This window comes from Microcaecilia unicolor, chromosome 6, assembly GCF_901765095.1.
Source record: "Microcaecilia unicolor chromosome 6, aMicUni1.1, whole genome shotgun sequence".
Taxonomy (NCBI): Eukaryota; Metazoa; Chordata; class Amphibia; order Gymnophiona; family Siphonopidae; genus Microcaecilia; species Microcaecilia unicolor.
This window is the reverse complement of record NC_044036.1, coordinates 194,826,486-194,849,718: the sequence shown is the minus strand read 5'-3', so window position 1 is coordinate 194,849,718 and position 23,233 is coordinate 194,826,486. Positions and strand designations below refer to the sequence as shown.

The following is a 23,233-nucleotide window of genomic DNA, read 5'->3' as shown; positions in this document are numbered from 1 at the left end:
CTTCCAAAATTCTTTTTGAAATCTACCTCTTGATCTTAAGATATTTGCAACTCGAGCATTAAGAGAACTCAAAACAGCTGGTAGTCAATTTGTATATCTTTCTACTACCAAAATGCGTATCAGCAGCTTACCTTGAACAGTAAAGCACATCTCAAAGCTACCTCTGCATCCTTAGCATATCTACGTTCTCTACCAGCGGAAGAAATCCTCTATTACAGGTTAACTTCTATCACTGCACCGTGCCTCCCCTGCCCTCATTCTGTCAAGTCTTATATAGCCTAATATATTTCTGCTTCTCATGCTGCTCTTCCCCATCAATCTCACCTGGCATAGTAGGTCTTCCAGTTACAGGCAATGGAGATGAGCTGCAGCATTAGCTGCACACAGGACAGCTTCAGGAACACTTCAGCTGGCTCCCAATACAGTTGGGCTGGACCATAATCTACCAGGAATTCCATCATCTCCACAATCTGATCATGTGTGTAAGAGCAGGCCTGGAAATGATATCATGCCCTGGTGTTACAGATGAATTTTGCAGGCTTTTAAAAAATATTTTTCTTTTTACACATCTGATATTCACTTGAGACAAAAAAAAAAAAAATAGGGCTATCCAAACTTTTAAGTCTGACATTTGAACAGAAGGCTTTAGTGCATAGCTGCCAACAACACAGTTTCTCTCTCTGATGAGATGATTCTATAATGGGCCCTAGACTCTTGTATGTATATATGTACCGAACACAGCATATGCTTTTTTTTTTTTTTTTTTTGGGGGGGGGGGGGGGGGGGTTCAACAAACTAACCATCTCTACCTCTGATAAAGTAGTACCTGAACAAGATCTCATCTTACATGAAATGCTGCTGCTACACCACCTAATTCCAAATGAATACCAAAAAATGCTCTATTATAAAAGAAAGGCTGCGATAACCATAGGATGTGCCCCCTCTCACTCACAATAATGCCTTTCCCTGGCCATGCCCTTTTCCTTACATCTAGGGCACATTTATGAAATTTTCTGAAGTTCTCACAGTACACAACACAATATTCTCCATCACACTTAATGCCACTTACGAGGGCACTTTCACTGGTCAGTACTATGAATGTGCAACACAGAAGGGATGAAAGGCCAACCTGTTCATGGGCAACAGAATACAATCAATCAATCAATCACTGACTGTAGTTACTAGCTTACCTTGTAGGGAGGCTGTGGGTGAACAAGGATGCCCCCCTCTGTACGCTGCAGTGACTGCTTCACCTGTTCTACCTTGATGGCCAGATGGGCCTCGAAGTACCTGCGCAGTGCCATGCAGGTATGCTTCCCTGTCTGGCGGCTGGCGAAAATCTCATCATCACTTAGGAGTGCACCCTGGTCCTCCAAGTTCAAAATCTCCAGGGTACTGATCTACAAGAAACATCCAGATAAGTCAAAAGAATCATCTTATGCCTCTGAATTGTTTACCCCTTCAAGTTTGCTGAGTTTTTACCTCCATCAAGATGGAAGACATTAGTAAATGTGCCTACTAGTATTTAGAGGCTAAGTGCCTCTTTTTTGTCTGTCTCCAACAAAGAGCTCGTCACATTGCTCCATATACCTCGATATGTAGAAATGCGACAACAACAATAGACAAGTAGTGATCATATAAAGTAGGTAGATAAATATATTCATTAGCAAGAACTTTATTTTTTTGTTTATAGAATATAAATGATGGTGCCGATGAAGGATGCTCTGGGATTTCCCTGACCGCTGCACGACCGAGAATGGTAGTGACAGAAGCAAACATACCACAAAGGCTCCAGGAGCCTTCAGAAATGGGACACGGTTCTTTATTAATAACTGTCAATATTCCACAATAGACCCGACACGGGCCGTGTTTCGGCGCTCAGCGCCTGCGTCAGAGGTCTGTATTGAACATACATAAACATATCAATCAGAACAACAATATTGAAATACAAACATAACATAAAAACATGTAAATTTAAACTAATTAAAAAACAATTAAAAATATAATTTTAATGTAGAGCATATTGGCCATTCTATTGTAAAAGTGTGTAAAAGATATGAATTACATGTTAAAATTGCACAAAAAATATATATATGATTATATTGACATGATATAATCATTAATTCAGTATATAACACATTGAGGCATATTTTCAAAGCACTTAGCCTTCCAAAGTTCCATAGAAACCTATGGAACTTTGGAAGGCTAAGTGCTTTGAAAATATGCCTCTTAGTGATACGTGAATAAGAGCATAAAATGATAATATTACATAACTATACTGAAGGACTGAATGTTTAAAAACCTTGTAAGAAATAATCATTTTCTGCACAGCAAAGATGGACCGTAGTAACAAAACACAGTTTCTATCACAGCGCATGGGAGGGAGGGCAGAGGAGAATCGCTGGACATGGATGGGAGGGAGAGAGGAGAATTGCTGGGCATGAATGGATTGAGGAGGGGAAAGGGAGAGAGGAGAATTGCTTGATATGGATGGAGGAGAGGGCAGGGGTGAGAGGAGAGTTGCTGGATATGGATGGATGAATGGAGGGCAGGGGAGAGAGGAGAGTTGCTGGACATGGATGGATGGAGGGCAAGGGAGAGAGGAGAGTTGCTGGACATGGATGGATGGATGGAGGGGAGGGCAGAAGAAATTCTGGACATGGATGGAGGGGAGGGAAGACAGGAAGGAGATGCACATGGATGGGAGGGGTGAGAGGAGAAATACTGGAAATGCATGGAGTGAAGGACAGAGGAGAAATGTTGGACAGGGATGGAGGGAAGGAAAGACAGAGGAAGGAGATGCACATTGATGGAGGGGAAGGGAGAGAGAAGAAATGCTGGACATGGATGGAGGGAAAAGGAGACAGAGGAAGGAGATGCACATAGAGGGGTGACAGGAGAAATGCTGGACATGGACGGACAGGAGGGGTGACAGGAGAAATGCTGGACATGGACGACGGGAGGGAAGACAGAGGAAGTGAGATGAACATGAATGGAGGGGTGAGGGGAGACATGCTGGACATGGATGGAGGGGGGAGAGGAAAAATGCTGCACATGGATGGATATTCTGCAGCTTCAATCATACTCAATCTATAAATGCATTACATCCAAGGCAGTCATTTTTAGAAAAGGATATAGTACAGAGACAGTAGTGACCGCACTCCTAAGTGAATTACATTCTAGACTTGAACAGGGCAGGATTGCATTACTTATCTCACTTGATCTATCTGCGGCATTTGATTTGATTGATCACACTTTATTATTAGAACATTTGCAATCATTGGGAATTTCTGGTACTGTTTATAACTGGTTCTCCTCTTTTTTGAAAAGTCGTTCATACAAAGTGGTACAGAATTCATTTATTTCGAAAGTTCATATTTCCTGTGGTGTTCCACAAGGTTCAGTTTTGCCACCGTTATTGTTCAATTTATGTATCAGTCCATTGGCATTGCTTATTCAAACACTGGGTATTAGCTCATATTCTTATGCTGATGATTTCTTATTGATCCATTAGGTAGATCCATTAAATATAGATTTGAAGCCTATACAAGAATGTCTCAGCAAGGTTGCCAGCTGGCTTCTTGAGCACAAAAATGACTATGTTCTCCCTCTTTCTAGTAGTCTAAAGCTCCTTGGGGTGACCTTGGACAAGCATTTGCATCTGGATGATCACGTACGAGTTGTTACTAAAAGAATGTTCAATGCAATGTGGAGGCTTCGGCAGGTTAGATATTGCCTAACTAGAGAACTGTTTCGCACCCTTGTTCATTGGTTAGTGTTATCCCACCTAGATTACTGCAGCGGAATTTACGCAGGTTGCCATGATTATCTTTTGAAAAGATTCCAGACTGCACAAAACACTGCAGCGAGACAAATCCTGGGAAAATCACGTTTTGAGCATGCTCAACCTCTGCGTTTCATTCTCCACTGGTTGCCCGTGAGAGAACGTATCTCTTTCAAAATCTGCTCACTAACTCATAAAATCATTTATGGGCAAAGCTCCGGAGTACATGCTTCACCTCCCACTCAGAAATGCAGTAGCCACCTCGCGCTCGTATCTCAACTTGCACTTCCCAAATTGTAAGGGCGTCAAATACAAGAAGATCTTCACTTCGTCTTTCCAATACTCCAGTGCCAAGAATTGGAATGTTCTGCCGAAATACTTAAAACTACACGTGGATCACCAACTGTTCAAGAGGCTGCTGAAAACTCACCTATTTGGATCGGCCTACTCCGCCTACACTCTCACCGATTAATAGTCCCACTTACCTATCCCGATACTGTAATGCCCCTCTCCTTTTCCTTGCCTAATTGTCTCTTACCATATCTCTTACTGTATTGTCTTTTTACTTAATCATATGTGAGCCACATTGTGCCTGCATGCGTGGGAAAATGTGGGGTAGAAATGTACTATAAATAAATAAACAAACTACCACTAAATTCTGAAAAGACAATAGCTTGTTGGATAACAGGTCATAGTTTAATTCCTACTTTGTTTCACAGGCAAATTGTCCCTGTTCAATCTGTCAAATACTTAGGTGTGATCATAGATTCAGCTTTATCATTTAATGATCAGATATCAGAGGTAGTAAAAAAAAATCTTTTTACTAAGGCAATTACGGTCCATTAGAAATACAATAGATAACTCATTGTGTACCGTGGCCTATGCGTACATTATGATATGCCTTGATTACTATAACAACTGTTATGCGGGCATTACAAAATTCAACTTGAAACGCTTACGAACTATTCAAAACACAGCTGCTCATATAATTTATAGAGCTTCAATATATGATAAGGCTACGCCTTTATTATGTCAACTACATTGGATTCCGATCCATTTGAGAATTTCTTTTAAGGTTCTCATACAAAGTGCTATATTTATCTACACCATCATATCCTGCAAATTTATTCCATACACACCGTCACGAACTTTACGTTCACTTACTGATAAGAGGTTGGTAATCCCACCGCCTTCAAGAGCGAAATGGAAATCAACACGAGCGTCAGCATTCTTTTTTTTTTTTTTTTATCACCATCATTGTGGAATTTTCTGCCAAAATATGTTAGGGTAGAAGAATCATTTATGCTCTTTCGTAAAGCTTGAAAAACTTATTTCTTTCAAAAAGCTTTTGATATCTAGTGCCGTTTATAAAGAGAAATCTAGTGTCATTTATTAGAGAAAGCACAGAAAGAGAGTGGGAAATGGACCAATGACTCCAGGAGAACGGGAGATAAGATTTCAAAGAACCACTTTATTCAATGACTCGACACAGAAAACTGTGTTTCGGCCAAAAGGCCTGCCTCAGGAGTCTTGTATTCAAGTCACATGCCACCTTCAAACCTGTCTGAGGTAAGTTGTAGAAATTGCTGCTGTGCTGCTACACCTCAGACAGGTTTGAAGGTGGCATGTGACTTGAATACAAGACTCCTGAGGCAGGCCTTTTGGCCGAAACACAGTTTTCTGTGTCGAGTCATTGAATAAAGTGGTTCTTTGAAATCTTATCTCCCGTTCTCCTGGAGTCATTGGTCCCATTTCCCACTCTCTGTGCTGTTATTTTTACGTGGGAGTTAGTGTTCATCCACTTAGGTGGATTACTCTCTCCATTTATTAGAGAAAACCACTCAGGAAATGAAATGTGGTTTATTTGAACAGGAAATATATACTATTTTAAGGTAGCAGCATTATTTGATGTGATATGTATGAGTGATATATATAATTGGTTTTGTTTTCTTTGGTATGGAAGTTTCTGTTAGAGCTGTCCTAATACAAACGGATTTCTTTTATGTTAGAATATTGTTGTAGGTTAAAGATATATGTCATTTATATTTTATGTTTAAATCTGTTTATTATAAGAGCATGTCTTATACACATATACACGAACAGGTAACCTGTTAAACTTACAACATCAACTGTGCGTTGCTTACATTATACATTTTTCATTGTCCCCCAACCTCCTTCCCCCTCCCTTGCCCAACTTCCGCCCCATTCTGTACAGTGAACATTAATGAATATCTTTATGGCACTCCACAGACTTTCCGCTGCTCAGGTCAAGCGGCACAGCCAAAGTCATATCAGAGGCAGCACAATTCCATTCCGTATGTTCTACCACAAAGGGCCTTGGTTCTTATAGCCCTTCGCCAGATGCCACCACCTCCAATAGCTTTCTGTTAGTACATGTATTGTGTCTCAATCTTTGGCTCGAAAAGGATTTCACCCTCAAGTATTACGCAGCATAGTGAGGTTTATTAGATATTGTGTCTCTTACCCTCCCCTCTCTTCCTTTGCCTACCCCTCCCCCCCCCCCCCCCCCCCCCCCCACACACACACACAGGAGTAAGTGCCATCTCATACAAACAATGACAGAGGCCCGCCATCCCTAATTTAGTATTCTACTTCGAGCTGTGGGTTGCAAAGTGTCCCAAAAGTTCGCCCATGTCTTCTGGTGTTCCCCCTCCTTGGAGGACATGTCGGAAATCCCACATCTCTCCAAGTTCAATAGCTCGATCATTTGATATCTCCATGCTCCCACAGTGGGACCTTTTTCTTCTCTCCAGTGCAACAAAATGGCTCTCTTTCCCATCAGTATGGTTCTTCGCATGAAAGCCCCAAAGCCTGGAGGGGCAGGACGAACCCACCTATAGTCCCCAAACAACATCAGTGGCTGGCTTTTGATCTGGCGGCCCCAATACCTCTGTGTCTCGCCAAGAACCCGAGTCCAAAACAATCCCACTTGATGGCAAGACCAGAACATGTGTCCTAATGTTGCTGGAGCGTGGTCACACCATGGGCATGCATCTGAGTCCCCAAAGCCAGCCTTGAAGGCTCGTGCTGGTGAAACATACAGTCTAAGAGTAAATTTGTAATCCATCTCCCAATAACGGTTGAAGATAGAGCGTGTCCGTATGGTGGTCAGGTAATTGCACAGGAGCTCTGCAGTCACTTCTAGCTTCAGATCTTTGGCCCAATTCTGCGCTCTTGCCTGAAAGTCTATGTCTTCAGTCGAATCCTGCAAAAATCTGTGGTGAAATCTGAGTGGTACTGAGTTCTGGGCTCCCAAAGTCAATGCCGTATTCAAGGTATCCTGAACGTCCTCGCTCAGATTAATCCAGCCCAGAGCTGCGACATAATGACTCATCTGAAGATAAGCAAATCGATCACTCTCTGAGAGTCCAAACTCCTGTTGTAGTTCTGCAAAAGGTCTCGCTTTCCCTTCATCCGACACCAGCTGATAGACATACTGGATCCCCAGCGCCCTCCAGCGACAAAATGCCACCGATGAGGAGCCTTCTGGGAAATCTGGATTATGATGTAGTGGCAAGAAAGGGGTGGCCCGCCAATCAAATCTGTGTCGTTTACAGATCCATTTCCAGGCCGCTCTCACTGATGTAACTAATGGGTTCTGATCCTCCCCTGTACTTAACTCCCCTCCTGGGGCGTGCAACCTCTATCCCAAATGCACAGTAGGAACCAGGGCCTTCTCTAGAGCTATCACTGAAAAATCACCTGTTCCCACTAGCCAGTCCCTGATGTGTCTCATTGCACTTGCTATGGTGAGATATCTTATGTTGAGCAACCCCATCCCCCCCTGTGGCCTCGGCTTCTGAAGGATATGAATTGGGAGCCTGGGTCTCTTCCCGTTCCACAGAAAGGTCTGCGTGACACGATGTAAAGCCCACTCCTCCCCTCTCTTCAAATATAAGGGCAGCATCTGGAACAAGTATAGCCATTTAGGGGCTATCATCATGTTAAACAGGCCTATTCGGCCCGAGAGTGATAAAGGGCAGGCTCCCCACAGCCTCAACAGGCGTCTAGTTTTGGTCAATAAGGGTCTTATATTTGCCTCATACAGTGTCTCCAGGGCCCTAGGGATGATCACCCCCAGATACTGCAGTTGACCTGCCGCCCATTGTAATGGGAAACTACCTCTCCAGTCTGATTGCAATGTATCATCTAAAGCTAGGGCCATGGACTTGGATTTATTAAGGGAATAGCCCGAAAGGTCTCCATATTCAGTAATAGTGTGCAGGAGACACTCCAAAGAAGTCTGTGGGTCGCTCAGAAGCACCATTACATCATCTGCGTAAGCAAGTACCTTTAGCTCTCTTCTGCCAACCCGGATCCCCGCTATCCTGCGCTGGGCTCTGATCTTCACTAAGAGGGGCTCCAACGTTAAGAGAAAGAGCAGCGGAGACAAAGGGCAGCCTTGACGAGTGCCTCTCCCGATGTCGAATCCTGGAGTTCTAACCCCATTGACTCGAACCATGGCCTGTGGGCGCGAATAAAGTGTTTCTATCGCGTTAAGATACCACCCGTGTAACCCTATGTCTCTTAGTGTTTCAAACAGGAACGGCCACTCTACTTGGTCAAATGCGCGTTCCGCATCTAGGCTTACCACCATTTTCTGCGTACCTGGAGGGGAGTTAGCCAATAATGCAAGGATCAATTTACGTGTGTTTAGGACCGATTGACGTCCTCGGACGAAGCCTACCTGATCTTCATGAACGAGACGAGGCATCAGAGGCGCTAATCTTTCTGCCAAAATGCGCGATAAGAGTTTAATCTCCACGTTAATCAGGGAGATAGGTCTGTAGGAGTTTGGATTCATTAAATCTCTGTCTTTTTTGGGGATCAAACTTATGAGTGCCGTATTTGCATGTGGGGGAAAATGTCCCATTTCTACCACCGTGTTAAGATATTCGGTCAGAGGCCCTACGACCTGCGTATTCAGCAGCTTATAAAACTCTCCCGAGAGGCCATCTGGTCCCGGCGCTGAATATAATTTCAGCGAGCCTATCGCCTTTTGTAGTTCTTTGGCTGACACCGGGGGACTGAGGAGACTTGCTTGGTTTGTGGAAATTTTCTCTAGTCCTACATCTTTCAAATACCCCTGTATGGTCTCCCGGGTTCCTATGCGCTCTTGCTCCCCTTTATACAAATTTGCGAAATGCTGGTAAAATGTTTGTGCAATCTCCTGGAGATCGTGTGTTATTCCTCCAGCCGTAGTGCGGAGCGCTGTTATGAAGTGTGGTTTGCGCGCACCCCTCACAAGTCTAGCTACCATCCCTCCCGCCTTGTCTCCAAATTTGTGTAGCTTGTATTTTTTGTACAGGAGGGACCTCATTACCCGTTCATGGAGGAGGCTATTAAGTGCCACTCTAGTGGACATAAGTGTGTCATAATTTGTCTGTGTCGGTGCCCCGGCATATGTCCGCCTCGCCGCTCTGAGCTGTTTCTCCAAGATAATTATTCCCCGGGCGATTTGCCGATTCCGCTTACTGACGTAAGCTATGGTCTCACCCCTGAGCACAGCCTTGGCCGTGGACTAGAACAAGACCGCGTCCTCCCGATGTTCCTGATTATGCGTGACAAATTCCTCCCCCTTCTGTTGTAAATACTTTTTGAAGTCACTAGATGTAAACAAATATGCAGGAAACCTCCACCCCGGGGATTGTTGAAAAAAAGGGGCGGATTCCAGATCCACCCAGATTAAGGAGTGGTCCGAAATTTCCTCAGGGCCTATAGAGGCTTCTGTTACCCTGGGAAATTCGGTCTGTGACATGAGGACATAATCTATTCTGGACTGTGTCCGATGGACTCTGGATGTATGGGTGTAATCTCTCTCTTCTCCATGTAATATTCTCCAGGGATCCACCAGTCCCATTTCCTGACAGAATGTTTCCAATACAGAAGGTGGAACGGAGGATCGCGATTGCTGGTATTTGGAACGATCTAAAGCCGCGTCCATCACCTGGTTCATGTCCCCAGCCAAGATCAATGGAAGTGTACTAAGCCCCCTGCATCTCGCCTGTAACTGCGCGAAGAAGTCTGTGGATGTTGTGTTGGGACCATAAGCTGACACCACTAGCATCTCCCTCCCCTGTAAGTTGATCTTTATCCCTACCATTCTCCCTTCAGCATCTCTAAACTCAAGTTTTGCAGAACACATGAGTGATTTATGAATTAGTATAGCTACTCCTCCTCTCCTTCCCGTAGCTGGTGAGCAAAACACTTCCCCCACCCAGTGTCGGTTCAATTTTTCATGCTCCTCCTGGGACAATCTTGTCTCCTGGAGGCAGGCTATCCCCACCCCATGTCTGTGTAAAGCTGTTAGAATCTTGGTTCTCTTAATTGGGGAAGAGATACCACCCACATTCCAGGATATTAGACGCACATTATTCTGAGCAGGGCAGGATCTGTGACTGGATACCTACGATGCACTGCCAACCTAAGTCTCCCGGGCACCCAGCCTTACCCAAGGGACTTTCCGTGTTCGTTATTGCTTTGCCCACTGAGCCTCCCACCCCCCAAAGTATGGGCAGCCTACCTCTGTCAAGAACTCTAAAGTGTACATGTGTCTCCTGTGTGTATCCCTCTCCCAACAAGCCCCCCTCCCACAACTTCCCCTTATCCCCCCCTCTCCCCTGAAACCAGCCTAGTTCCTTTACCCTATACATCCAGTTCTATTACTCAAAGAGGAGCCCCTTCCATGCCCGAGGCCTCCCCACCCTAAAAGGTGCAAAACTTTCGAACCTCGCCTCTTATGGGATGAAGGCACTGTAGAAAGTTCACTCTCCCCCCCCCCCCCCCCCCATCTGCCTGTTCGGATCTGCTGGGCGCTGCTCTAGTTCAGTGATGTATGTTTGCGCCGCTTCTGAGGAATCGAAAGTTTTCCAGCGGCCCTCGTGGCGAATCTTAAGCACTGCTGGATATATCAGCATAAATCTTGTCTGCAGCGCATGAAGTCGGCGGCACAGCAGCGTGAATTTCTTCCGACGTTCCTGAAGGGAGGCAGAATAGTCCTGGAAGATTCTAATCTGGTACCCCTCATATTTTGTGTCATCTCGCTTGATGCAGTATCCACTCAAAATCTCTTGTTTATGCAAATAGTTGTGCACCTTCAGTATCACCGCACGTGGGGTCTGGTGGCCATCTTGAATTCGGCCTACGCGATGCACCCTTTCCAGACACAGGCCGCCCGCGTGATCAGACAAAGCGAACTCTGCCTTCAGCCACTGTTCCACAACTGTTGCCAGTACAGAATCCTCAATTGATTCAGGTAGGCCAATCGACCGCAGATTACTGCGCCTGCCTCGGTTCTCTAGCTCATCCACCTTGTCTGTGAGCGTTGTCACTGTGGTCTGTAGCTGGCGGATCTGCTGCTGCATCGGAGGGTTCGCGTCTTCCATCTTGGACACCCTATGCTCTAGGTCTCCAATCCGACGCGATTCCTCTGCAAGTCGTGTTTCAAAGTTTGCGATCTGCGTCGATATTCTCTCTAGCCTGGGTTCCAGCGCTTGGACTACTGCCGCGTTCAGTTGTGATAATTGCGCTAATTGTGCCTCCGAAAAAGGCGGCCCTCTTTGTTTCTGTGGCGAATCCACGTCCGGGCCAGCTGCCTTCAGCGGCTCTTTGTCTTTCCTCGCCCCACGCGCCGGCATAGTTTTGGCTGGTTTTTCCATAAACTTGTCCATCACTTAGTTAGCCGATGTTTTGTGTCTTCTATTTAATCTGAGACGAGGCGAAATCGCAAGTTATTTGGCAATGTCGGGCGTTGGGCCTCGGAGAGCAGGGACTCACGTCCTACTCCCTCAGCGCATCACGTGACTCCCGTCATTTATATTTTAAAGATGTAAACTGTTCTGATTTGCTATGTAAGAAGTAACGGTATAGTAAATAAATAAACAAAGATAGAGGAAGGAGATGCATATGGATGGAGGGGAAGGAAGAGAGAGGAAGGAGAAGAGATGAGGGATAAGGAAGAGAGGAGAAAAACTGCACATGGATAAAGAAAATAGGCAGAAGCTGGATCCACTCTATACCTCCTCCAGTCAAGTCTGCGGAGGACCCAGCTTTTACTATGGATGTAGGGCAAGAAATGAAGAAAGCAGGAAAGTAAAGAAATAAATGGAAAGGAAGCCCTGGAAATGGAGTTAAGAGAACAGACAGAGAGCAGCAGGATCAGATATTGGGACCAGCATGATCAGAAAACAAAGTCACCAGACAACAAGGGTAGAAAAAAATCATGTTATTTTTATTTTAGTGTTTGGAATATGTCCACTTTGAGAATTTATTTGCTACATTTGTACCCCACATTTTCCCACCTTTTTGCAGGCTTAATGTGGCTTACATAGTACCGTGAGGCGTTAGGCACCTCCGGTGATGAAACAAATACAAAGTGATGTTATGGTTGAATGAGATTCATGTGTTACAGACACATTAGGGAATCTTAGAGAAGAAGAGTTATATAGTGTTCATTATGTGCTTTGGTTTCGTTGTGTTGCACAGTTCACACACTTCAGTTGGGTCAGTAGGGTATACCTTTCCGAACAGATTGGTCTAGTGATTTCCGGAAGTTAAGGTGGTCATACGTTGTTTTCACGGCTTTTGGTAGTGCATTCCACAATTGTGTGCTTATGTAGGAGAAGCTGGTTGCATAAATTGATTTGTACTTGAGATCTTTGCAGCTAGGGTAGTGAAGATTTAATTATGTTTGTGATGATTTTTAGATTGTAAGCTCCTTAAGTAGGGACTGTCCTTCCATGTTAAATTGTACAGCGCTGCGTAACCCTAGTAGCGCTTTAGAAATGTTAAGTAGTAGTATGATCAGACTGTGTTTCTGATTGGCAGGTCTATGAGGTCAGTCATATATCCCGGGGCTTCGGCATAGATAATTTTGTGAACCAGGGTGCAGATTTTGAAAGTAATATGTTCTTTAATTGGGAGCCAATGCAGTTTTTCTTGAAGGGGTTTGGCGCGTTCGAAAAGCAATTTTCCAAATATAAGCCTGGCTGCCGTGTTTTGAGCGGTCTGTAGTTTCTTCATGAGTTGCTCTTTGCATCCCGCATAAATTCCATTGCAGTAGTCAGCATGGCTTAGTACCATTGATTGTATCCGGTTGCAGAATGTTGCCCTCAGGAAGAATGGTTTCACGCGTTTGAGTTTCCACATTGAGTGGAACATTTTCTTGATGGTAGAGTTAACTTGGGTCTCAAGTGTCAGACTATGGTCAATTGTAACACCGAGGATTTTCAGGCTGAGATAGGGAGGGTGTAATCTGGGGTGTCAAAGCTTGTGGGTATGTTCTTATTGTATTGGGATGAGAGGATGAGACAGTGTGTTTTTTCTGTATTGAGTTTTAGTTGGAATGCATTTGTCCATGATTATGACTGTTTGATCATCTCTACATGTGTTGAACACAGCCATAAACAACCACAGCCACACTGTTATGAACATCAAAGACACTTGATATGGTGTGTCAAACACTACCTCCAACGCTGTGGTTCCTTATACATTTGCAACCATGTTTTGCTACAAAGTGGCTTTGATTCCATGAACCTACAAGTCATTGATACTATGAGCCTTTGACTTGCAGAGACAAAGACAAACATTTGATTTCCATGGACATTCACTGATACTTTCTGGACCAGAAACACTTTCAGCGCCAGTCTCGAGAACAGCTGGATATTTTATGTTCAGCCTTTTAGCCAAATACAAACTAGCAGTTAGTTTGCCTTCCCACCAAAATTCACATCAGTCACCAATCAAATCTATTTTTTTCTTGAATTGAGATATATGCAAAATTCACAAGCACATTGCATTGAGAGACTCCTGAGGCAGGTCCGTTGGTTGAAACACAGCCATGTTGAGTCCATTTGACTGCCAATAAATTTTCAATTCAGCAAGAAAAAGAACATTGTCCAGCGTTCCTTTTTGGGTCACCTTCGCTGTTTCCTGTGCAGTTATAAGCTTGTGAGGGTTTTTGTTCTTCTGTATGTACATCGACTTTTTTTTTAAGTCACTTAACCGTATTTCAAAACAATGATATCGAATGCAAGTTAATGGGCTGTGCTTCATTGAATATGGTTTCAAGCTTGATCACATTATTATTTGCTACTTATTAAACCTAGATGCATAAATGTAGTTGCCATTCTTTGCTTTAAGTTTCATCAAAGTGTGAAACATTGTTAATGACATTTATAGTGAGTAAATGCACACTACTATTTGTTAGCTAGTGTTTCAAGCTGCTCAGCACCTTTTACAGCTGAACCCTTGTCTGCCCAACAAGATAAACTCATTTTACATGGTATATGATACTTTGTATGTATACCAGAGTTTCATTAGCCCCTGCCTTTCTCAGGACACAGACCGTAAAAGTCTGCCCAAAACTATTCCTGTACTAAAAGTTCTGAAGCCCCTTAAAATTTACACTCCAGTGACAGGTAGGGACATTCCTATTCATTTGCTGTACTGCACTAATTATGTAAATCTTACTGATACCACTACCACATAAGAAGAATGTTACCCACCTATATCAGCATTTACAGCGTGTGTGTTCTTTCACTCAGAGAAATCTCAAAAGTGCAGCTAGAAGCCAAAATCAACTCCTAAGGAATATTAGATTGGTAACAGTAGTTTATTATAATTTTGGCAGATACAAAGCCAAATAGCACAAGTTTCTACCCATCTGGAATGGTATCCTGTATTCTCTCTCAAGCCTTTTTAGTTCCTTATATTCCATTAAGATCTTCCTCACAGAACCAGCCGGTGGCTCCTTCACCTTGGTTGATCACTTCTAATTCATTAAGGACTAGTTTGTTTGCTGTTTCTGTGGAATATACTGCCTCTTACCATGAGGTTAGAGACATCTCTACGATTCTATAAGAAGAAATTGAAAGCATTTTTAATTACCGCTCCCTTTGGTGCAGAGTTGCCTTCTGCTGAGGCTGGATGGACACTGGTTAGCTTCCTGGAATCTGTGGATTTTCTTTTTTGTATATTCATGTTAGGCTTCCATTAAAGGCCAGAATTATCTTTAAATTATATGTATTTATATCAGGGGCGTAGCCAGCCTTCCGTGGGGGAGGGGTCCAGAGCCCGGGGGGAGGGGCACATTTTAGCCCTCCCCCGGCGCCGCCCCCCCACCGCCGACATTGCCGCCCCCCCTCCCGCCGCGAACCCACCGCCGCTGCAGCCTACCTTTACTTTTGCTGGCGGGGGATCCCACTCCCCGCCAGCCGACGTCTTCTTCTCAGTCGCTTCCTGCTCTTCAATTTGTTTGCTGACGTCCTGCACGTTGTACATGCAGGACGTCAGACTCAGAGAACAGAACTGTTCTCTGAGTCTGACGTCCTGCACGTACAATTACGTGCAGGACGTCAGCAAACAAATTAAAGAGCAGGAAGGACTGAGAAGACGTCAGCTGGCGGGGAGTGGGATCCCCCGCCAGCAAAAGTAAAGGTAGGCGGCGGCGGGTTCGCCGGGAGGGGGGGTCCTGGGGTGAATCTGCGGGGGCCCCGGCCCCCTCAGGCCCCACGTAGCTACGCCACTGATTTATATACCAGATCTTGTATGGTATATGTCTCCTTCATACATGCAAAACCTCATTGAGCTGCCTAAACGAAATACTCTAACCACTTTGAGACTTCTTATCTCTTCACTATACTTGTTGTAAGAAAGTTATCTACAAATCTATTCATACAGCAGGCTTTTCCTATCAAAGCGCTAAGGAATGGAATTCATTACCTAAACATCTTAGATTCCTAGTAGACTATACGTCCATCCACAAAATGCGGAAAACATTCTTGAGTACTGCTTTTAATAATGACAAAACAAAATTCAACTCTCAACGATATTATCTGTCTTCAACACTTCTCTGAAAGCAATAATCTATGTCTTTTGGTGTGATTTAATAATCCATGCTTACTGTTAACTTAATTTTTTTATTGTTAGTCAATGCTGTTTATTGCTTGTAAGCCACACTGAACCCGAACAAGTATAGGATGAGTATAAATATCTTCTCTGTTTTTCCCCCCTTTCCTATCATTTTTCTCCTCTTCTTCTTTTCCCTTATCTATCCTATTAAGATTAGCATTCTTAGTGGGCTACATTAGCATTCATAGTGGGCTACATTGACGCCAGATCTGCAATAAATAAAACAGAAACACTAACTGATTGGATCACAACAGAAGCCCTTGACTTACTGTTCATCAGTGAAACATGGATTCGCGACCAAAATGATCCCATAATCCTCGACCTATGCCCCCCAGGATACAAAATCACACACTGGACCAAGAAAGGGAAAAAGAGGAGGAGGCATTGAACTAATATAGAGATCTCACTTCACCACCGAAACCACAGCCGAGTCACTAACACCTCAACTCGAAACTGCATCAATCAGGATACAACACAAAATCCTAACTGACCATCTGAATTGTGTCATATTCTACAGACCACCAGGTAACTGGAATGAAGCCCAGACTTCATATCAGCCACTTGTACATATAACTCAAACATACTAGACATAGGAGATATTAACCTTCACTTAGAAGACTCAAACTCAGTGTACAAGAATGCAAGAATGGCCACAATCGAACGCTACCCACATAAAAGGTCACACATTAGACTTGCTCACAAATAAATTTTCAACAGACCGAAGCTTCAAAATAACAGAACATAAATGGTCAGAAACTCCTTGGTCAGACCACGTCAAACTAAATCTCACCCTACAATGGCTGAAGAAAGGATATCACCAAGCAGATGAAAAAACATCACACACTACAAGAGGTCACGTGGACGCTGAAACATTTTGGAAATTGATACATGACAATAATTGGTCAGCTCCAACTGATTCTACAAACTACCTCTCAGAATTGGAAAAAAGATGCATTTCCGTTCTGAACGAAATAGCCCCCATACTAACAAAAACCTCGCACAAACTAGATAAAACCCCATGGTTCAACGACAATCTGAAGAAACTAAAAACAACGTCCAGACGACTCGAACGAGCATGGAGGAAAAACAAAAACGCTCAAACTCTACACATGGAGAGAATCACAAAGAAAATACAAACAGGAAATAAAAAAATCAAAACGGAACTACTATAAAGCACAATTAGGAACAGACTACAACGACATAAAGAGACTATACAAACTATTGAACAAACTATTAGACACCAATCCAGTTACCGCATCGAACACAGACATTTCATCAGCAGACGAACTTGCCAAATACTTCAACCTACGCAACAGCATGCCTCAGAAGAACACCAACCTGGATACCTTCCTCGATGAGCTAGATCCACACTCAGAAGAATACCTGACAGACCGAATCTGGACAAGCTTCAACCAGATCACGGACGTGGAGGGAGATAATCGAACGGGGGCGCCCATCTCTAAGGACGACCCCCGTTAAATGGTTAAATGGGCAGTATTCACAATGGAGAAGGGTAGTTAGTGGGGTTCCTCAGGGGTCTGTGCTAGGACCGCTGCTTTTTAATATATTTATAAATGATTTAGAGATGGGAGTAACTAGCGAGGTAATTAAATTTGCTGATGACACAAAGTTATTCAAAGTCGTTAACTCGCGACAGGATTGTGAAAAATTACAAGAGGACCTTACGAGACTGGGAGACTGGGCGGCTAAATGGCAGATGACGTTTAATGTGAGCAAGTGCAAGGTGATGCATGTGGGAAAAAAGAACCCGAATTATAGCTACGTCATGCAAGGTTCCACGTTAGGAGTTATAGACCAAGAAAGGGATCTGGGTGTTGTCGTCGATAACACACTGAAACCTTCTGCTCAGTGTGCTGCTGCGGCTAGGAAAGCGAATAGAATGTTGGGTATTATTAGGAAAGGTATGGAAAACAGGTGTGAGGATGTTATAATGCCGTTGTATCGCTCCATGGTGCGACCGCACCTTGAGTATTGTGTTCAATTCTGGTCACCGCATCTCAAGAAAGATATAGTAGAATTGGAAAAGGTGCAGTGAAGGGCGACTAAAATGATAGCGGGGATGGGACGACTTCCCTATGAAGGAAGACTAAGGAGGCTAGGGCTATTCAGCTTGGAGAAGAGACGGCTGAGGGGAGACATGATAGAGGTATATAAAATGAGTGGAGTGGAACAGGTGGATGTGAAGCGTCTGTTCACGCTTTCCAAAAATACTAGGACTAGGGGGCATGTGATTAAACTACAGTGTAGTAAATTTAAAACAAACCGGAGAAAATTTTTCTTCACCCAACGTGTAATTAAACTCTGGAATTCATTGCCAGAAAATGTGGTGAAGGCGGTTAGCTTAGCAGAGTTTAAAAAGGGGTTGGACGGTTTCCTAAAGAACAAGTCCATAAACCGCTACTAAACAGACTTGGAAAAATCCAAAATCCCAGGAATAACATGTATAGAATGTTTGTACGTTTGGGAAGCTTGCCAGGTGCCCTTGGCATGGATTGGCCGCTGTCGTGGACAAGATGCTGGGCTCGATGGACCCTTGGTCTTTTCCCAGTATGGCATTACTTATGTACTTATGTAAAGGGGCGGGGCAACCCATATTATTGAAACAAGATGGATGTCCATCTTTTGTTTCGATAATACATTCAGGGATGCCCAAAGCATGAAATTTAGGTCGACCTTAGAGATGGTCGTCCCCGGTTTTCGGCGATAATGGAAACCGAGGACGCCCATCTCAGAAACGACCAAATCCAAGCCATTTGGTCGTGGGAGGAGCCAGCATTCATAGTGCAACTGATCCCACTAACTGAATGTAAAAAGGCCTTCCCTTACCGATCCGGAAAGGAATGGGCATGCATGAAGGAAATTGCATGCAAATGAGCTGCTCGCTGTTAGCTCATTTGCACACGATTTCCTTCCTAAGGAGGGGAAGCGACAGCAGTTGAGGACGTCCTTCCCTGTGACCGCAGTTGAGGACATCCTTCCCTGCGACGGCAGTTGATGACATCCTTCCCTGCGACGGCAGTTGAGGACGTCTAAAATGTGGATGTTTCTGTGAGAAGGACATCCATGCCTTTGCTATTATTTATTTGGATTTTGGATCACAAGTAGCAGCAGTGGGATTTGAACCTGCCACCTCTAGATTGCAAGACCAGTGCTCTAACAACTAGGCCACTCTGCCACTCCTCCACTCTACTCCAGTCCCTTGAAATTTGGCCATCGCTGTGGGGGGCAGTTGAGGACGTCCAAAATGTTTGAAAGAAGGACGTCCACACCTTCGTTATGCCTCCGCTGACACACACATACCTTCCCCCCACCCCCACCCAGGGACCTGCATACTGCCCCCCCCCCCCACAGAGATGGTCAAATTTCAAATTAGTGGAGTGGCGGCGGAGTGGCCTAGTGGTTAGAGCACTGGTCTTGCAATCCAGAGGTGGCCAGTTCAAATCCCACTGCTGCTACATGTGATCCAAAATCCAAATAAATAAATAAATAAATAAATAAATAAATAAATAAATAAAGAGGGTGTCAGAAGCATAGCAAAGGCATGGATGCCCTTCTCACAGAAACATCCACATTTTGGACTTCCTCAATTGCCGAGTTATGGACTCGGTTATGGTTGCTACGATGAAGTGGGATCTATGGATTAGTGCTGTGCTATGCCTCCGCCTCTTTTTCTTTTTCTGGTCCAGTGAGTGATTTTAAACCCTGGGGGGCATACATCTAAAATTATGGGGTCCTTATGATTGTGGATCCAGGTTTCACTGATGAATAGTAAGTCGAGGTTATCTGATGCGATCCAATCTATTATTATTGTTGCTTTGTTAACTATTGATCTGGCATTTATGTATCTCACTTGAATTATTTGGTAAGGGTCATCTAAGTTCGAATTTATGTTGATTTTTGTTAGTTGTCTATTCTCCTGTAGTATGGGTTTGTTGTGTCCTTTCTTTAATGTGGACAAGTGCAAAGTGATGCAAATTAGAAAGAATAATGAAAATCATAGTTACCAAATGCTAGGGTTCCAAATAGGAGTCAGCACCCAAGAAAAAGATCTAAGTGTCATCATAGACAATACGCTGAATTTTCTGCCTTGTATGTGGCGGTGGTCAAAAAGCAAACAGGATGCTAGGAATTATCAGAACAAGGATTGAAATAAGACGAAGAACATTATATCACCTCTGTATCAGCTCTATCGTGCAACCTCACCTCACCTCTCAATGGAGGAAGGTGAATAGTGGAGTGACACATGGACCGGTGTTATTTAACATATTTATAAATTGATCTGGAATCGGAATGAGTGAGTTGATTAAATCTGCAGATGACATAAAACTATTCAAAGTTGTGAAAAACACATGCAGATTGTGAAAAATTGCAGGAGGAAATGGGACTTGAGAGGGAATGGGATACGCCTTTATGTGTTGCTGTTTTTTTTTTTTTTTTTGCAACTACATTCAAAGCAGTTTACATAGTATGTACAGGTACTTATTTGTACCTGGGGCAATGGAGGGTTAAGTGACTTGCTCAGAATCACAAGGAGCTGCAGTGGGAATCAAACCCAGTTCCCCAGGAGGACCTTAGGAAACTGAAGACTGGGTATCCAACTGGCAGATGAAATTAAATGTGGACAAATGCAAAGTGATGCACATTTGGGAAGAATAATCCGAATCATAGTTACCTGATGCTGGGGTCCACCTTAAGAGTTAGCACTCAAGAAAAAGATCTAGGTGTCATTGTAGACAATACGCTGAAATCTTATCAGTGTGCAGCGGCAGCCAAAAAAGCAAACAGGATGCTAGGAATTATTAGGAATAAGACCAAAGACATTATAATTCCTGTATCGCTCCATGGTGCAACCTCGTATTGCATTCAATTCTGGTTGACGTATCTCAAAAAAAGTTACAGTGGAATTAGAAGTTTCAAAGAGGGAGCACATGACATGATGAGCTGAGCAGACGTGCTTAGCCTCAGCTCCTGAGCCCTCACTTCATAAACCTTCAAAATACTGCAAATCGCGAGTAGAAAGAGGAAACCTGAGTTATATATACCTTTATGGACAAATACCTTAAACAGTCATCGACTGAATGGCGTTGCGTACCGGGAAAAAAGAAAAGGAAAAGAGTAAAACGCCCGCAACGGAATCCAAGATGGCGGACGACCTGCTCTCAGCGAACCAAATATTCACACCAGCGCAGCTCGAGCAGCTAACGCTTGCGGTCGCAAATGCTTGCCAGCCCAAGTGGGACACTCTGGACCAAAAATTGGACTCTAATCAAACGAAGCTGGAAGGTCTAGGGACCCGAACGGAGGATTTGGAGACCAGGGTATCTGCCCTGGAAGATGATTCCCAAGGCTATAGTACAGACCTGCGGGAGATTAAAAGGCAACTCCAGGAGCACATGGACAAACTAGAAGATCTTGAAAATCGCTCCCGCAGGAACGTGCGCATCGTGGGCCTTTCAGAAAAAGTACCTGAAAAAAACTTGGTTTGGGGTAGAGGGTTCATAGTTTATATGGGAACATTGGTTTACTATGGGATTAAGGTTATGTTTCGACACTGTAAGGGGCAGTATTTTGTAGCTTTAAAAATTGATCTGCTGGAGTTTGTCTGCAGAGTGTGGTCCGGGGGCTGGGGGGACTTGCAGCATTCCGAGAGTGTATGGCCATTGGGAACGGGAGGTTCCAGGGATGACCACTAGAATTGTATCTTGGAACGTAGGTGGTATCAGCTCTCCAATCAAACGATCTAAGATTCTTTCAGCACTTAAGAGACACAGAGCTGATATTGCATGTTTGCAGGAAACACGCCTCACAGAGTTAGAACACTGTAAGCTGCAAAAATATTTATTTATTTATTTATTGCATTTGTATCCCACATTTTCCCACCTATTTGCGGGCTCAGTGTGGCTTACAATAAGACTTGAATAATAGAAATACATTTGTTACGACTAGGTTATGGATTACATTGAACAGAGTTGTGCGAGACATTCGAATATCATTGGGAGTATAACAATGGGATATCAACATAGAAACATTAGAAAGAGACAATGGGAAAAAAGGGCATTATTAGACACCTAGACATATAGTGTACATAGTTCCATGGATAAATGTATGATTGACTGGATAAAGGGATGATGGATCAGAAGTGGATATTGGGTAGGGGAGGTATTTGCGGTGTCATCCCAGAGTCGTAAAGGAGGGGTGGCGGTGCTGTTTCGAAAGGGGCTCCCATATAAAGCAGCTGTAATTGATAAAGGGGCCCAGGGGGATTACATGTTGCTAAAAATATGGCTGTCTGGTAGAGTCATTTTGCTATTGGTCCTCTATGGGCCTAACCACCATAATCCGTCCTTCCTTACCAACTTAGCTGGGAAATGCTTACAGAGTAATAGTGGGGATTTGATTGTAGTGGGAGACTTTAATGCGGTCTTGGACCCGAGGCAGGATTGCTCTAGTGCAAAAGATTCTCAGTATAGAGGAACGCGGGCCAGAGAACTTCAATTTAATAGGACCCTCGACCTGGTAGACCCGTAGAGGATATTCCACCCTGGAGAGAAAGAATACATGCACAGGTCGAGGGCCCATGGCACATTTGCCCGGATTGACTATATTCTGCTTGCTCGCTTCTTATTCCACCTAGTGGTGGCAGCGTCTATAGGCCCAGAGGAAGTAGCAGATCATGCTATGGTGTGGTTAGATCTTAACTCTGCAGAGGCTGGGGGAGGTAGGGGGTCGAGATACCCAGTGGGCCTCCATCAAGATTTACATTTACGGGCGCACATACAACAAAGTTGGGAACACTATATAGAACATAATCACCGGCATGCTGTTCATCAGCCTGAGTTGTTCTGGATGGCTTCAAAGGCGGTCCTTCGGGGTGCCATTATAGCCTACTATAGCATGAGAAACAAGAAGAAGGCGGCAGGCATCCTGAATTTGGAGCACCAGTTGCAAAAGGCAAAAAGAATACATCTTCACCACCCCACACCAGTTACCTTAGAGAATTTAAAAGCCACCCAGGCGGCGTTAAATAGCCTATTACATGAAAAGGAGATGAAGTCCGCCCTGTTTTACAAATATAAGTTGCAGAGGTTTGGTAACTGGGCAGGCAGAATGTTAGGTAGGCTGATTAGAAATTCGGGAGCCCCAAGGACAGTGACTGCACTGAGAGATGCAAAAGGGAACTTAATAACAGATAGTCGAAAGGTTGGGCAGGCCTTTACAGAATACTTTAAAACATTATATAAATCCAGAGTGTCTCCCTCGGCACAAGAGATGCAGGAATATCTGACCCAGGTTGGGCTCCCAAGACTAACAGGGGAGCAATTGGAGAACCTGAACAAACCGATAACAATGTTAGAACTGCAATGTGTGATTAAAACGTAAAAGCTCTGGTCTGCCCCAGACCCAGATGGATTTTCAGGGGAGTACTATAAAATACTGCCGGGGGGGCCCTGGCATCCCTGCTGGAATATTATCAGGAGGTGGTGGGGAAAAAAAGAA

The 23,233-nt window shown here is 44.0% G+C and overlaps 1 protein-coding gene across 4 annotated transcripts in view; it reads right to left on the bottom strand.

The window, feature by feature from the left end:
• The window catches only part of DCAF1 (DDB1 and CUL4 associated factor 1), a 648,223-nt gene that overhangs the window by 404,694 nt on the left and 220,296 nt on the right, over positions 1–23,233 (bottom strand). For all 4 annotated transcript variants that reach the window (XM_030205586.1, XM_030205587.1, XM_030205589.1 and 1 more), the window contains 2 exons: positions 1,191–1,400; positions 325–494 (listed from right to left, as the gene is read on the bottom strand). In XM_030205586.1, the coding sequence (XP_030061446.1) occupies positions 325–494; positions 1,191–1,400 (380 nt within the window). The remainder of the gene's footprint in view (positions 1–324; positions 495–1,190; positions 1,401–23,233) is intronic.